The sequence below is a fragment of the Trachemys scripta genome, chromosome 11, assembly GCF_013100865.1.
Source record: "Trachemys scripta elegans isolate TJP31775 chromosome 11, CAS_Tse_1.0, whole genome shotgun sequence".
NCBI classification, from domain to species: domain Eukaryota; kingdom Metazoa; phylum Chordata; order Testudines; family Emydidae; genus Trachemys; species Trachemys scripta.
Window position 1 is genome coordinate 393,305 of NC_048308.1, and position 15,406 is coordinate 408,710.

General features: G+C 64.5%; 2 protein-coding genes across 3 annotated transcripts in view; both read left to right on the forward strand.

Moving 5' to 3' along the window:
• Positions 1-228: 228 nt before the first annotated feature.
• On the forward strand, positions 229-10,046 carry CNPPD1 (cyclin Pas1/PHO80 domain containing 1). Its single transcript, XM_034786282.1, has 8 exons — positions 229-276; positions 1,243-1,345; positions 2,566-2,647; positions 4,258-4,378; positions 4,465-4,593; positions 6,095-6,156; positions 6,757-6,874; positions 8,676-10,046. The coding sequence occupies exons 1-8, from the start codon at positions 244-246 to the stop codon at positions 9,369-9,371; spliced, it is 1,344 nt and encodes a 447-aa protein (XP_034642173.1). The 5' UTR covers positions 229-243; the 3' UTR covers positions 9,372-10,046.
• Positions 10,047-12,996: 2,950 nt separating this feature from the next.
• Positions 12,997-15,406, forward strand: part of SLC23A3 (solute carrier family 23 member 3) — an 18,296-nt gene continuing 15,886 nt past the window's right edge. For both annotated transcript variants that reach the window (XM_034786326.1, XM_034786327.1), the window contains exons 1-3: positions 12,997-13,226; positions 14,494-14,657; positions 14,896-14,981. In XM_034786326.1, the coding sequence (XP_034642217.1) occupies positions 13,119-13,226; positions 14,494-14,657; positions 14,896-14,981 (358 nt within the window). In that variant the 5' untranslated portion in view covers positions 12,997-13,118. The remainder of the gene's footprint in view (positions 13,227-14,493; positions 14,658-14,895; positions 14,982-15,406) is intronic.

Sequence of the window (15,406 nt, forward strand, 5' to 3'; positions counted from 1 at the left end):
CCCCGGACTGCCCCTCCCTCCCTGGGCCGCTCGCCCCCCCGCTCCCTTCCCCGCGCCGCCCCGGCTCCCGTGGGCCTCGGGGCGGCGCTGGGCAGAGCCGCTCTCTCGGCTGCGGCACCTGCTGGAGGACGCGGGGCGGACGCGGCCTGTCCCCGCCGCTCGGTTCCCCCGGACCCGTCTCCAGCCCGCGGCCCAGCAGCGCCCAGCCCTGGGGGGAGCCGGGCCGGAGCCCGGGGGCCGGGGATGAGTGTGGGACCCGCCCCCGCCCCAGACTGGGTCAGCCCCAGGGTCCGTCCAGCTAGGGCCAGGCAATGAACAGAGCCGGGCAGAGCCCCAGTGACCCCCAGCCTCCCGGCAGGGCCGGGGACCCCCAGCGCACGGGGCTGTGCCCCCGCCATTGCTGGACCGTCTCTGGCTCTGTGCTGAACCCCGCTGGACTTCTGGCCTGCCCCCCATCCCGGCAGTGAGTGCCCCAGGCTGGCCGGGCGCTGTGCGACAGCACTTCCTCCTGCTTGTTTAAACCCACTTGGGTGCCCCCTGGTTCCTGTGTTATGGGAAGGGGTAAAGAACACTTCCCAATTCACTCTCTCCACACCAGCCATCATCGTATAGACCTCTGTCGTACCCCCCCAGTACGGGCAGGGACCCAGCCCCCTGCTGCAGGGGTCCCTAAACCTCCAATTGCCTCGGACTGGATGACGGGATGAATCAGTTGACAACTGCCGCTCATCCCCTCTGAAGCATTTGGTGCTGGTCACGGTCAGAGACAGGGCACTGGGCTGGAGGGACCATTGGTCAGACCCCATGTGGATGTTCTTCTGTTCTGAGTCGTCTCTTTCCTAAAATGAACAGCCCCAGTCTTTTAAATCTCTCCTCATATGGAAACTGTGTCATCCCCTAATCGCTTTTATTGCCCTTGGCTTCTTTGCACCTTTCCCACTTCTAATGTATCTTTTTGAGATGGGGCAGTATTCAAGGTGTGGCCGTATCATGGATTTCTATAGGGACATGATATATTCTGGTTTCTGACCTAGCCCTTTCTGCCCATGTTACCCCCCCTGCACCCCCATCAGTCCAGGCGCCCGTATGACACCAGTCACCGTGGTATCTGAGTGTTCGGAGGAGCACACGGTTCCCACTATCCCGGAGACTGCAGTTGGCTTGAGGACCCAGCACATCTTTCTGGGACCAGGGCCGGGAAGTCTGTAGCTTTGTTCTCATCCCTTCCCATCCTGTCTTCAGTTTCTGCCAGGGCACCAGCAGCTGAGCGAGAGGGTGCGGAAGCGCTTGTATTATGGCTGGGACAAAGACTGTAGCCTGGACAATCTCTCCAGCCCGGTGGCAGGTGAGTGGTACCTGTCTCTGCGTGGCGAGGACCTGTGCTGAGCCAGGGATTGGAACTAGCCCACAAGCGGAACGAACTCACTCATCTGCTAAGGCCATGTCTACACGTGAACCGCTACAGCTGCTCCAGTGCAGCACTTCAGCGCAGATGGGAGGGGGTCTCCCAGCGCTGTGCTTAGCCCACCTCCCCGTGAGGCGGCGGCCAGGTCGACGGGAGAATTCTTCTGTCGCCCCAGCGCTGGCTGCGCCTGGGATTAGGTCGGTGTAGCAACGTCACCCAGAGGAGTGGGTTGTTCACGCCCCTGAGCGACGGAGCTGGGTCGACCTCCCTTTTTAGCCTTTTTGCTGCCGGGGAAAGGCTCTGGCCCCCTTTCCCTGGTGCCGCCGTGCATTGCCCCCCATGAATGCGTGCACGCCCGGGGTGTTTCTGCAGGAGCAGTGCCCTTCTCATTACGATTTATTAGCGGTGTTAGGGTAGAGCCTGGAGGTCAAGGCCCGCTGTGCTGGGTACTCTACAAACCCAACGAGGAGAACGTCCCTGCCCTATGGCTTACTTCTGTGCTCGTGCCCCCTGGAATACCCGTAGCGATCCAGTGGGGGGGGGGGAGGGGGGCGTGGCACAACGCACCCCCCAAACTAAGGCTGGGTTGGGTTTGAGAACCAGGGTGTGAATTTCAGAGCTGTTTGGGCCTTTCCCCACGGGGTTCTAACGACTGGAGAGCCCGTCTCTGTCCGACTTTCTGCCACCATCTCTGTAAACACCTGACTACTGAGCGGGGTAACAGATGCTCAACTTGGGGATTGGAGTACTTGTGGCACCTTAGAGACTAACAAATTTATTAGAGCATAAGCTTTTGTGGGCTACACCCCACTTCTTGCGGTTACAGACTAACACGGCTGCTACTCTGAAACTTGGGGATTGATTTCTGGCTGCCTGGCATGAGACGTCCTCCCAGGGGCTGCTTTCCGAGGGCAGGTGTTCAGCCCTACCTGGCAGGTGTCTCGAGCCAGGCACCAAAAATTACTCTTGAAAATCTTGGGCTGAAACTCAAGGAGGGGAGGGCACCATTCCCCGCTGAGCTCCCTGCCTCTGGGTGGAGGGGTGCTGCTCCCGGCCGGGCGCTGGTTGTGCATTGGGAGGGAATCGAGGGGGGGTGGGGGGGGGGGAGCGGGGGCATTAATGCTGGTGTTAATCCCTGTGCCGCTCTGCCTCTGTCCTAGACATCGCCGTCGAGTTGCTCCAGAAAGCAGCTCCCAGCCCCATCCGCAGGCTGCAGAAGAAATACGTTTGCCACGTGTCTCGGTAAGACGCGACCCCTCCTAGCCCATTGTCTGCAGCAGGCGGAGGCCTCTGGTCTGGCTCGACACTTCAGCGTGGCTACCAGCCACCTGGATGGGGAGCCTCTTGCCGGAGAGCATCCCCACCCCAGGCATCGCGCCTGTGCTGTCGTGCTGGATTTCACTGGCCCTGTGCTGAGCTTCCCTGGGCCTTTTCCCTTGTCTGCTCCTCTGATCCCCTCCTGGGTCACTGTCTGACTCATGTGCGCAGCCAGTCCCTGAGCTACATGGCAGTGCACGCCGCGCCTGTCTGGTCTGTGTTTCAGCCTGGGGTAGTCCCTGGGGCCTGGTGCTCTCAGGTTTCTGTAGTGCCAAAGGTGAGCAATGAGGCTTCTGGGTTTTACACCTTGGCAGGGCAGGGAGCCAGCCAGTGCCACTGCCTGTGCAGCTCTGTCCGGGCCAGTTCCCGTCTGTGTGAGGGATTGAAGGGTTTCCTGTGACAGGCAGAGCTCTACGCTGGTGGGCCCAGAGCCCTGCGGCTGGGCCGCTCTCCCCTCTGTCCACTAGAGAAAGCCATGACCCTTGTGAACGCCTTAACGCTCAGGGAGCTCCGCTGGCACAAGCTGGGCCTGTTAGCACCCAGCAAACGCTCTGCCTGAGGAGCCAGACGCAGCTTCGCCAGCAGGAGGATCCGAGCCATGTGGTGTGATCTGTCCATCTGCCGGGGCAGTTACGGGGTGTCCCGGAGTCCCCGGGCGATGCTCTGGGACTGCTCCCCACAAAGCCAGTCAGGACTCTGGGAAGCCTCCTCTCCCTCAGAGCAGACTGTCTTCAGGGCAAGGAGCTCGCACGGCTTCACCTCCTGGGAGCATTCAGCATATGCCCCTCCGTGCGCTTCCCACAGCGAGTCCGCCCCGGCGGGGTCCTGGGGAAGCCAGAGGGTCCTGCACCCCCACTTCGCAGTCAGACGTGACTCTCAGCCAGCCAGTAACACAGAGGTTTATTAGATGACAGGAACACAGCCCAAGACAGGTCTTGCAGGTACAGACAACAGGATCCCCTTAGTTTGGTCCCCAGGGACACCACAGCCCCGGGTGCGGGGTGGTCAGAGCCCCGTCTGGGCTCCTGTCCATTTCACCAGCCAGCTCCAAAACTCTTAACTCCCTCCAGCGTCTCTCACTCAGCCTCCCCCGGCTCCTCCCCCAGCCTTTGTCCATTTCCCCGGCAGAGGTGTTGCCTCGCCTCCAACCCCCTTCCTGGGTTCTCATGTTACATGCTCCGTGCTCAGGTATCCTCCCTCAAGGCCAGTCTCCCATCCCCAGTGCAGACCGCCCCAGCAAAACTCCCCTGCAGCCTTCCCTGGCCAACACTCTCCAGTCAGCATTTAAAGACCCCATTAAGAACAGTCCCAGTTTGTCACAGGTGTGATCTGTCCATCTGCCGGGGGCAGTTATGGGCGTGCCCACGTGCACACAAACCCGCTGGCCTTGTTCTACCCAGCAGCAGGCAGCGGTGTACCCTGCCCTGCCCATTACATGGCGGGAATGGGAGCAGCCAGGCTGCGGCAGTGGTGGGATGCCGGGTGTGCCGGGCCGCACAGGAAACCTAAGTCCTGCTCTCGCCCCGCGGTCACAGGGAAGCCTGCATCTCGCCCTGCTCCATGATGCTGGCTCTGGTTTACATCGAGAGACTCCGGCACCGGAACCCCGAGTACCTGCAGCAGATCTCCTCCTCGGACCTCTTCCTGATCTCCATGGTGAGCCGGGCCCCGAGTGGGCTGGGGCTGGGGCGGGCTGTCCCCCGGGGGGCCGTGCTGATGGGCGCTGTGCTCCTGCCTTTCAGATGGTTGCCAGCAAGTACCTGTATGACGAAGGGGAGGAGGAGGAGGTGTTCAACGACGAATGGGGCGCAGCCGGCAAGGTGGGGGTGCAGACCGTTAACACGCTGGAGATGAACTTCCTGAGCGCCATTGTAAGTAGCGCTGATGTAACCCTGTAGTGCCTGTGTCCCGAGCCCAACCGGGGGGCCCCTTTGTGACAGCCCCTCCCCCCCCCCCGAGTGAGATCAGGGCCCCGTTGCACCGGGCGCTGCACAGACCCAGAGTGAGAGCCAGGCCCTGCCTATGGCGCGCTGTTGACTAGACCGGTCCGGACGTGCTTGCTCGGCGCATGTCTGTGTCTGGGGAGAGGCGCTGGGCAGAGGAGAAATGGCGCGTCAGGGTGCCGGGGTAGCTCGTAGTGCTGAGGGTGACCCGGCTAACTAGCAGAGGGCTCTCCCGGGTCTGCTGGAGCTGGGCAGGGGTGGGCCTTGCGCTTGGGGTGTCTGTTAGGCTTCCAGGAGGCGTCTGGCCTGGGCAGCCATGTCAGGGCCTGCTGAGGTGCTGCACTCAGTGGGGCGCTGGGGGGAAATCAGAGGCCCCATGGAATGGGATCAGCTGACGGAGGGGGAGAGGGCTTCCTGCCTGGGAGCAGCTGGCCCCTTTCCCAGGGTGCTGCTGGACTGCTGCCCCCATGATCCCTGTCCCCATGAGCTTGTCCTGCCTCTGGCCCGGTAAGATCAGACATGGAGGAATGTGTCTGCTGCGGGCCCCACCCTGCCGTGGGCCGCTCCATCCCCAGTCAGCCTGGGCTGGGAACAGCCTGCTCCCTGCGCACACAAACTATACCCCCTAGTTCTGCTGCCCCTGATTGTTGCCTGACCCCCCCTCCCGGCCAGGAGCCCCCCCTGAGGCTGTCGGCAGTGCAGTGTGCACAGCTGGCCGGCAGGGGGCGCTTCCCGCCCGCCCGAGAGCGCAGGTTCGAGCATCTCAAAGAGCGTCATGGGCAGCAGGGGGTGCGGGGTCGGGGGCTGGCGTGCAGAAGGGGAGATTGGCCTGGGGCACCGGCTGGCACAGCACATGCCCCTGTGGGAGGGGTCAGCAGGGGGTGCGGGGTCGGGGGCTGGCATGCAGAAGGGGAGATTGGCTGGGGCACCGGCTGGCACAGCCCATGCCCCTGTGGGAGGGGCCAGCAGGGGTTGGCGCAGAGTTGTTCCATTGTGGGAACGGAGCATTTATTGCAGCTCGTTAGGCCTTGGCTCTGTCCAGCCTGGGATCTGCCTCCCCCATGAAGTCCCCCCCCTTTGGCTCCTTGTGCATGAGGCCGCGGCCCTGCTGGACTCTCAGGGCCAGCCGTGTCTGCGGAGGGCCAGCGAGAGTGTTCCGAGAGGGCAGCACGAAGGGGACTCCTACTTGCAGGCGGTGATTGTCCAGGATCCCGTCAGAGCAGCGATCACACACCATGAGGGGGCTAGGGGAGGGGGCAGGCTGAAAAGCCCCCGGCCAGGCTGGGAAATGGGCCAAATGGAGCTGGAATTCATCATCAGATGGCCGCCCAGCCTCTCTTAACCCTGCTCAGTCCATGCTGGGGGGCGCCTGGCCTGCCTAGGCTGTTACCGGGCCCCTCCCACCTGACTGTTTGTTCCCTTCCTGCAGGACTGGAGCCTCTACACTGATCCCAAGGAGCTGTTTGAGGTGCTGAGCTGGCTAGAAGGATGGTAGGTTTGGGGGCACCAGGGTGGGGGGTGTTCATGGCAGGGGTCTGGCTCCGAGAGATATGGCACCTCTGCCCTGCCATGCCCGGATCCGCTGGGGTACGTGTCGGCCAGCCCCTGCCCTGGGCTCCTCGGTCCCCCCGGCTGCATTCTGCAAACCCCTCCCACCGGCCGGAGCCGTCCCAGGAGCAGGGAGCTCTAGGCTGGACTGGGGCGAGGCCCGCGCTAGTCACAGCTTGTCCGAGCTGGCCTCGATCACCCGGCAGCGGAATCCCTTTGGTGTGGGGGGGTCTGCACCCTCTTCCCCTGGTGGGGCTTTGAGGGGAGTCAACATGCCAGGCCCCAGGGCAGAGAGGGGGAAGGTAGCTCCTCCATGGCCTGGGCTCGCCCCGAGCAGAGCCGCACATGGCCCCGGTGCACTTTGGCCGCCAGGGACCTGGGGCTCATGAGTGGCACCCGTAACCTGCGGGCAGAGGCACAGAGACTCTGCCAGGAGCCGCGATGCAGGCGGCCGCCTATTCCCCGATGGCAGCTGCAGGCACAGCCAGGGTGGGAGAGGGTCTGTGCCCAGAGCACACATCTAACTGCCTTCCTTCCTCTCAGCGTGGCAAAGAGACAGGGCACCCAGCGTGGCTGGTTCACCTACACGGACCTGTGCGTCCTGCTGGAGCAGTCCCTCTGGCAGCATGCCCTGGGCCAGTTCTACCAGCAGGTGGCAAAGGTAAGAGCTGGCCAAGCCCCGAGGGCAGAGGAAGCGTTCCCCTGAGGGGGCACCACGGGAGGGGGAGAACCAGGAGGCAGGGCCGTCCCTAGGCATACGCAGAATACGCAGCTGCCTAGGGCACCATGAATTTGGGGGCACCAAATTGCCCCAAATTTCATGGTGCCCTAGGCAGCTGCGTGCTGCATACGCGACAGCACCAGCTCCAGTGACCAGCCCTGTCCCCTGGGGGGCTCCTCGTGGGCTGCACGCATTGATAGGGGCAGGGCCGTACCTAGGGGGTGTGGGGCCACGGACAACTCCCTCCGCCCCATCTCTTACCCTTTGCCCCTGCTCTGCCCCTGGCCCGCCCCCATTCCACCTCTTCTCCCAGCGACCCCGCGCTCACCGGCAGTGGTGGGAAGCGAAGCACCCGGGCCCCAGCCTGCTGCACTCCGCCAGCTCCCAGCCGCGGCGCTCCGCTTCCCACCGCCGGTGGGTGCGGGGAAAGGTCGCCCCCCGCACTCGCCAGCGGCAGGAAGCGGAGAGACGCGGACCCAGCCCCAGCCGCGTCGCTCAGGGGGGTGGGGGGTGGGGAAAGGACGCCCCCCCCCACTCGCCAGCGGCAGGAAGCGGAGCACCGCGGTTGGGAGCTGGTAGAACGGGCTGGGGCCGGGCTGCTGCGCTTCCTGCCATTGCCAGTAAGTGCGGGGGGGGGGCCCTTTTCCCCAAGCCCCCTCCCCTGAGCGACACGGCTGGGGCCGGGGCAAGGGAAATGGAGCGTGCTGCTCCCAGCCCCCTGCTAATCCACCAGGCCACTCTGGGCCTGTGGGGCCCCCCAAAGTGGCCCCCCACAGCTCCTGCCTCCCGGGCCCCGCAGGCCTTGAACGCAGCCCAGACCCTGGGGGGAGGAGCAGGTTCCCCCATACCCCCCGCGGAGGCCTGGGGCCCCACATGGCTAGTGACGGCCCTGCCAGGACGTCATGGGCCAGAACCAGGAGCTGACTATGGAGGATGTCCATGAGTGCGCTGCCCCCTGCTGGAGGGAATGAGAGCTGCTTTCTATCAGACAGGTTTTGGGCAGAACATTTTCCATGGAAAATTCCAGTTTTTGTTGTTGAGAAACCAAACTCCTGAAAACGGAAGCGTTTTACCTTGGAAGTGCTGCCGCAAAGCCTCTTGGGAGATGTGCCTCAGTTGCCTCTTCTGCTCGCTGGACTTCATTTCCCATGATGCACCACAGCATCCACTCTTGGCAGGGAGGTGGTGCATCATGGGAAATGTAGTCCAAGGGCGGAGCCCGACTGATTGAGAGTATGTCTCACAAGGCACAGCGGCAGCATTTCTGGGAGGAAACATGAGGCTTTTTGCCAAACATTTTGGTTTATGAATTTTTTGACAAAAAGAGAATCTGTTCCTGGGCAAACTTCGATGAAAGTGACGATTGTTCCCTCTTTGTCGACCCTCCCCCCATTTTTGGACCAGGGCTGAGTGGTTTGTGCATTGCTGCCCCCGGCAGAACAGTGGGTGGTCCGTGTGGGTCACTCCTGCTGGCAGGTGGGTGGCAATCTGTGTCACCCGCCCTCCCCCCCCACCAGCTGCTGAGGTGGAGGGCTGCAGCGGAAAGCCCTGGTTCCAGCCCCGACGTCCTCTGCATGGCGTTAGCCAGCATCTGGTGGGGCCGGTTTTGCTCTGCCAAGGGGTACTGGACTCACAGCTGGCCTGCCCCCTGTGAGGGGCACTGGGGTAACTGTCTGTGTGCCCCCCCCCGGGCACTGGCGGGCATACGGGCACTGGGTGACCAGTCTCTCTCTCCCCACAGCTAGCCTGCTTGCTGGGCGTGATGTACTTGACTGGCATTGCTGCCGTCTTCGCCTCTGTCGCTGTGGTGCACCAGGTCGTGTGTGTGAGGAGCGCCGGCCCCGCTGCCCTCCGGCCTCTGCTGTTCCCCATGGATGGTGGGCGCCCGCTGGGCTCTGGGGCACCCCTCGCCCCCTGTGTCACTCAGCTGCCAGATCCTGGGCTGGGGCTCCCTGGCCCCCCTTCCCCCTCCTGCTCCGATAGCAGCTCCTGTTGCCTGGTGGAGAACGAGACGGTGGAGGAGCAGCGCCGCCCTGGTGGTGGGGTGAGGGCGACGGCACTGTACCTGTGGGGCAGCGTGCTGACGGCGCTGTCCTACACGGAGGCCCCAGGCTCTGCCATCCAGACTAATCCCCGGCAAGAGCCCCCCCTCTGCCCAAACTGCCTGAAACTCCGCAGCGGGCGCAGCACCTGTGAGAGGTCCAACCGCACGAGCCCCAGCAGCCCCTTCACCCAACCTGCCCCCTTTGGACTCGGCCTGGGCCCCGCTCGCCCGGCGCTCTGCTGCAGTGGCTGCTCGCCCGGCCCCAGCTGGGGCTGGCATCCGTCCGCAGCCCTCGGCCCCCAGGACTGGCCCGACCCCCTGGCGCTGAAGCAGTGCTCCTTGGAGGCAGCCATGGATCTGGGCAGAATCAAGAGCTTCATCTTCCCCAGCTAGGGCTGCGCAGTGACCCCATGGCCCAGCTCGGCCCCTAGGGAGGCCCTGGCCTGTGGGGCTGGGAGGGCCAGGCCCCCGCGTTAGTTCCAAGCCAGCGTTTGGACCCCGTGGGTCAGGCTTCTCTTTGCCACTCTTCAGGCTTTACTGGGCGGGGGCAGCTGTGGGCAGGGTCTGGCTGAGTGCGGGGGTGGTGGGTCGGCTTGGCGGCTGTGGGGTGCAGCGGCTCTGCTGGGGGATTAGGGTGCCCCAAAGCAGGGGTGCCAGTCTGGGGAGGGCACTGCTCACCCGTGCCCCATTGGTGCCTCCCAGTGAAGCTGGGATCTCGACCCCCTGCTGCATTGGGCAGCGTGGAGGGTGGGGGGAGCAGGGGTGGCACATGAGGCTCTGGGCCCTTGAGCTGTACGGTGGAGGGGCCGGCTGTGTGTGTGTGTGGGGGGGAGGGACGGCAGGGGCACTCTGTGACGGGGCTGTAAGCTCCAGAGGGGAGTTAGGGCCTGACTGCCTGGAGTGGATCTGCTGGGCGTGGGGAGAAGGGGCTGGTTCTGCTGCCAACCCTCACCTGCCATGCCAGCTCTTGCCCCGCCCAGCACCAGCTCTTTTTACGCTGGATTTTAAATCCGTTTTTCACTCTTTTGTAGATGAAAATCTCTTCCAATAAAGGTAGCTCTGGCCGTGCGCCCATCTTGCCCTTTCTCCCGCTGCCTCTCGCCCCAGCGGGTCCCAGGCCAGGGGCTCTTCCCCCACCACTGAAATGCAGCCACCTCTGGGCCGGGGCACGGCAGCTGGTTCACAGCCCCCCAGCAACGCAGTGCGGTGTGTAAGGAGGAGCCTGCTGAAGGGGGAGGGGAGGAATTGCCCCAGCTGGCCTGGGCCCGGGCCCAAACCTCTGCCATGCAGAAGGCAGCAACGCTCCTCCGCGTCCTGCCCCGGCCCCGGCCCCCTAGAGACCTGGAACACGATTGCTCCTTATCTCCATGGCCTGGCTGAAGGCTCACCCCAGCCCCCATTCTAGGTGTGTTCTGCACCCAGCTGCCTGTGACAAACGCACCCCCATCCCACCATGCCTCACCCCTGCCCTGGCTTCCCCAGGGGAGAGCAGGAGAAAACAGACGTGACCCATGAGAGTCACATCACCTACGGCCCCATGGAGGGGCTGTCCCCACCATGGCACAGCCTGCCAGCCCCCCTCCTCCCTCCAGGTCTGGGTCAGCAGGGCAGAGCGAGCTGGGTGCGTTGCACCTGGCCCCTGGAGAGGGATTGGCCCTGTTACATGTCTCTCGTGCAGGGCGGAGCATATTGGTGCTTAACTGCTAGTAATAGTGATCCTAAGGGAGAGCCCCCCCCCCTCCCCCCCGCAGCATAGTGGCCCCTGTGTCCCTTCCTGCTGTGCTGGGGGCAGCACTGACTGGGGCAACCCTCCCCCTCCCCCCATTCCCTGGCAGCAGCACACTGCGATCACTGACTGGAGCCCCCACAGCACAGCGCCACCTAGAGAGTCCCCCAGCCGTTCCCTGCAGTACGGGGCTTCTGGCATGACTGCACCGTGATCGCTGACTCGGAGGGCGCCCCCTAGTATCCCCAATGAGCTCACCTCCCGCTCCCTGCAGTCCCACGTCCCCAGCAGCAGCGTACCGCGATCGCTGACTCAGAGAGCGCCCCTTCCTGAATCCCCAGCGGTACTTTCTGGAGTCACGGGGAGGTCCCAGGAGGTCTCCTATCCAAGCACAGTCGCTGCTGCCCCCTGCTTAACATGAGTGATCAGGACAGGTCCCAGTGGTCAGGACTCCCATGGCCTGGTCCCCTCTCACCAGCCCAGGAGACTGCCCCCCCCCTCCTCCGGCGGGGGTACCCAGCAGCCTGGCCCAGTTTGCTCTGGTTTTGCTAGCAGTTCTGGGATGGCTGGTGTGGCAGGGGGCAGGGAGAGGAGCTGCCGGTTGCCCCCTGAGGAATGTGGGGAATGCATGGCTCCCCTTTGCCCTTTGCTCCCTTCACAGTCTCCAGTTAATAAGTGAACTCGAACCGAGCAGGGGCTGGGTCTGCAGCGCTCCACACAAGGAAATCGCCAGCCCCCGGCACTGTGCCCACCCGGGGCTGGGCACAAGACGAGGCTGTTGCGAAGGGGAGGGCGGGACCGGTGAAACACAGGGGGCTGGTTTAATCTCAGTGGAATAAATAGGCCCAAAGAGACACTGGTGTTACCGTGACCCAGGCACTGTCCAACATTAACCCGCGTTAGCCACATTGGGGCTTGGTTGCCAGGACCTGAGCCGGGCTAGCACCCAGCAGACAAAGCTGCCAGTCTTGCGAGCCCCGCACTGAGGATACGGAAAAGCCGTTCAAGCCTTTGGAATAGATGGGTGTGAATGAGGCTCTCCTGGGAACAGCAGCTCTGTCCCCTTTCCCTGGAGCTGGGGAGAGAAAGCCTGTGTCTGACAGTCTGTTAAGATGGGTGGAAAGATGGTGAGAACAACAAGGAATCCAGTGCAACTTGAAGAAGTGGGTTTTTTACCCACGAAAGCTTGTGCCCAAATAAACCTATTATTCTCTGAGGTGCCACTGGACTCCTTGTTGTTTTTGTGGGTGCAGACTAACATGGCTGCCCCCTGATCCTGGGGGGAGACGTTAGCTGAGATAGGGGCGGGGGCTGTTGGTGCTGTTTACCCGTTCCTCAAGGACAAACCAAGCCGCACGCGCGCCCGTGGGGAGACGCAGTGTCAGTCTCAGGTGTGGACATTCTTTTGCAATGTCACTGCGGGCAAACCCCAGGCCTGGTGCTCGGCAGATTCATAGCAGCATCGGGCTGTTTAGGGCCTGGCTTTCTGGTGCCCCCTTGGTCCCAGGCTCCGGCAGCTGCCGTCGTGGCCAGCTGAGCCAGGCTCCTGTTCAACAGAAGGCGAAAGGAGAGAGAGAAGAAGGAGAATCATAAGGGAGGGAAGAAAAAGGGCCCCTGGGAGTTTGGGGGCGTGTTTGGGATTCAGTCAAGGCCAGTAGAGGTGGCAGTGTCATGTGGGTCCCTCTTGGCCCAGTCTGCTCCAACACCTCTCGGGATCCAGACAGCAGAGGCCCAAGGATGTCTCGGTGGCTCCTGGGGGGTAGCCAGGCTGGGCATTCGCGTCTGGCCAGCTTTTCTCCCAAAGTCTCTTCTTGTGAGGACCCCAAAAGGCTGCACTGGGTGGCCTGGCCCGGTCCCTCCTTAGCTGGGCTGCTGCTGGGGGCACCCCGGGCTGTGGGTGGGGAGCACCAAGGCCTGGCAGCTGGGCTCTGCCACTGCCGGGGGGGGGGGGCGTTTGGCTCCAGGCGGCTGGGAGGGTCCTCAGCCAAGGGGGGCAGAGAGCCGTTAGGAGCAGCCATCTGCAGCGGTGCCCGTCCCCCAGCCTGGCACAGGGATGGGTGATTCCTTCCGCCGGCTGCGTCCAGCGTCTCCCCTGCACAGGCGCTGGGGGAGCGGGTGCAGATCGGACCAAGGGCTGGGGCTCAGACCAAGGGCTGGGGCTCGTGCACCCTGGGTGTGGTCCCACGGCACTGCCTAGAGGTCACAGCACCGAGTCTGGGACAGGGGGGAAGGGGGCAGTGAGCGGTTCCTTGCAAGGCCGGGTTAATGGCTAACCGGCCGGGGGCTCGGGCAAAGGTCACCTCCACTCAGCCTGAACTCCCAGCCCTGCTCTGGCCCCCGCGGGGGCAAGTGACCCTCCCCCGGCTGCCATGCCCTGGGCCAGACGGAAGCAGGGAGCATAGGGAAGGGGCAGCATGAATGGGGGCTGCTGCAGGGGTGCTGCCTCCCGGAGCCCTGTGTGCGCCTCCTACTCCCTGCTGAAGACGCCCCCCTGGGGCCTAAGCTGCTGCTTCGCCCTGCAGGTGAGACATGCCGCAGGCGCGCCCCTGGCAGGGGATGGGCTCGCTGCCTGCGGTGGGGCAGGGACAAGCCCTGACACCCCAGGGCCCGGGATGGGCGGGGGGTGGGATGTGACTGTGCCTGGCGGGACGGTCGAGAGCTCCGAGGGCGGGAGAGCACCGGCACCATGGCACGATGCCCAGACCCTGGAGTATCTAAGGGAAATCCTCAGGAGGGACGAGGAGCCGGGCTCGGCTGGGGGCAACTCCGAGCCGGTTCTCTGCCCGTGGAGGGGGGTGGGGCAGGCGTTCGGGAATGGGTCTGGCCTGGCACTTCCTGCGGCTCAGCAGGGCAGGTGCCAGCGTGGTGCTGGGATCCCCGTCGGTACTGGGGGAAGGATGTGGTCAAGATAGAGCTCCCCTCAGCCCTCCGCTGCAGTGCTGAGAGTCCCAGGGACCGTCCAGCCCCTCCCTGGCCGCCGGCTGCACCCTCAAGGAATGAGACGGGGCTGGCTGGTCCCCCCAGCCCAGCCCTGGCACCAGCCTGGCGTGATCAGGCCCCCAGCTCTGCGGTACATGTTCCCCCAGCGTTTCACTGAAGCCTCTTGCAGTCAGGCCGCCTGCAGCTGGGCAGCTCACCCTGTTCCAGGAACCCCACCCATGCCCCATTTTGTAGGGGGAAACTGAGGCACAGGGAGGGGCTGGCCAGATTTTCAGTCCCGGGGGGTCTGGCCCTATGTGAGGGGCTGTGGGTCTCGCAGGGCTGGAACCTGGTGCTCTGCCTTGCCGGCTGCTCTCGCTCCGAGCTGGCTCTTGGGGTTACAGCCTCGGTTTCTACCAAATGGGAAGGTTGAGTCTCTAGCAGGTGATGGGAGCGTTAAAGGGGCCAGCACAGGGCTGATGGAGCCAGTTGGGACTGAGGGGCACCAGCACAGCAATGGCGGGGGGCAGCCCAGGGCTGGGCTGGCAGGGGGCTGCGGGTCGGGAGTGAGGGGCACCGGCAGAGCTGGGGGAGAGAGCCCAGGGCAAGGGTGACAGGGAGCTGTGGGTCGGGATTGGGGGGAGCAGAGCTGCAGGGCAAATCTGTGGGGCGGAGGGCAGAGCTGCAGGGCTGGGGGCAAAGCCCAGGGACTGGGCAGAGCCGTGGGGCAGGGGCAGGGGCAGAGCTGTGGGGTGGGGGGTAGAGCTGCAGGGCAGAGCCCCGGGACGGGGGCAGAGCCGCGGGGCGCCCTGTGCTGCAGTGGCACAAGCCGGTGCCTGCAGTGACTCCCCCCGGCCTCGCTCTCTCCAGCACCTGGCTGTCCAGGCCTCTCTCCTCTGCATCTTCCACCTGCTCCTGCTCCCAGCGCCCCCCGTCCGGGACCAGGACCAGAACCGGAACTGGAACGAGCTGCTGGCCCGGAGCCTCTTTGCCTGTGGGGTCTCCACGGCGCTGCAGACCAGCCTGGGCAGCAGGTGAGTGACGGACCCTGGGGACTCCCACGGGTTGGGGGGGGCAGGAGGGGGCCCCCACCCCTGAACCCAGGCACCCGGGGAGATGGGAGCCAGCATCTGGGCCAAGTGGGTTTGTCTCCCTGCTCCCCCTCCCTCGCCGCTGGATCCTGCCATGGGGGTGGGGAGGGGAGGAGCCCCAGCCCTGTTTGCAGCCCCCTCCCCACTTCCCAGCTGATCTGTCTTTGCTGTTGCCTGGCAGGTTGCCCTTGGTTCAAGCGCCATCGTTCGAGTTCCTGATCCCCGCCATGGTGCTGAGCCACCACATGCCCCACACAGCCAGGAACGGTGAGCAGAGCCCCCGGCATATCGTCCCGGCCCAGCGGGGCCTGGGCACGCAGGAGCCAGCCTGGCCCAGGGGGGGATGTGGGAGCACGGGAGCCAGGCCTGGCCCAGGGGGGGACATGGGAGCCAGGCCTGGCCCAGGGGGGGATGTGGGAGCACGGGAGCCAGGCCTGGCCCAGGGGGGGACATGGGAGCCAGGCCTGGCCCAGGGGGGGATGTGGGAGCACGGGAGCCAGGCCTGGCCCAGGGGGGGACATGGGAGCCAGGCCTGGCCCAGGGGGGGATGTGGGAGCACGGGAGCCAGGCCTGGCCCAGGGGGGGACATGGGAGCCAGGCCTGGCCCAGGGGGGGATGTGGGAGCACGGGAGCCAGGCCTGGCCCAGGGGGGGACATGGGAGCCAGGCCTGGCCCAGGGGGGGATGTGGGAG

Coding starts and splice junctions, on each gene's coding strand:
- CNPPD1 (XM_034786282.1), top strand. CDS start 244: ATGAGTGTGGGACCCGCCCCCGCCCCAGACTGG. Junction 2,648..4,257: donor TACGTTTGCCACGTGTCTCG/GTAAGACGCGAC, acceptor CCGCGGTCACAG/GGAAGCCTGCATCTCGCCCT. Junction 4,379..4,464: donor ACCTCTTCCTGATCTCCATG/GTGAGCCGGGCC, acceptor CCTGCCTTTCAG/ATGGTTGCCAGCAAGTACCT.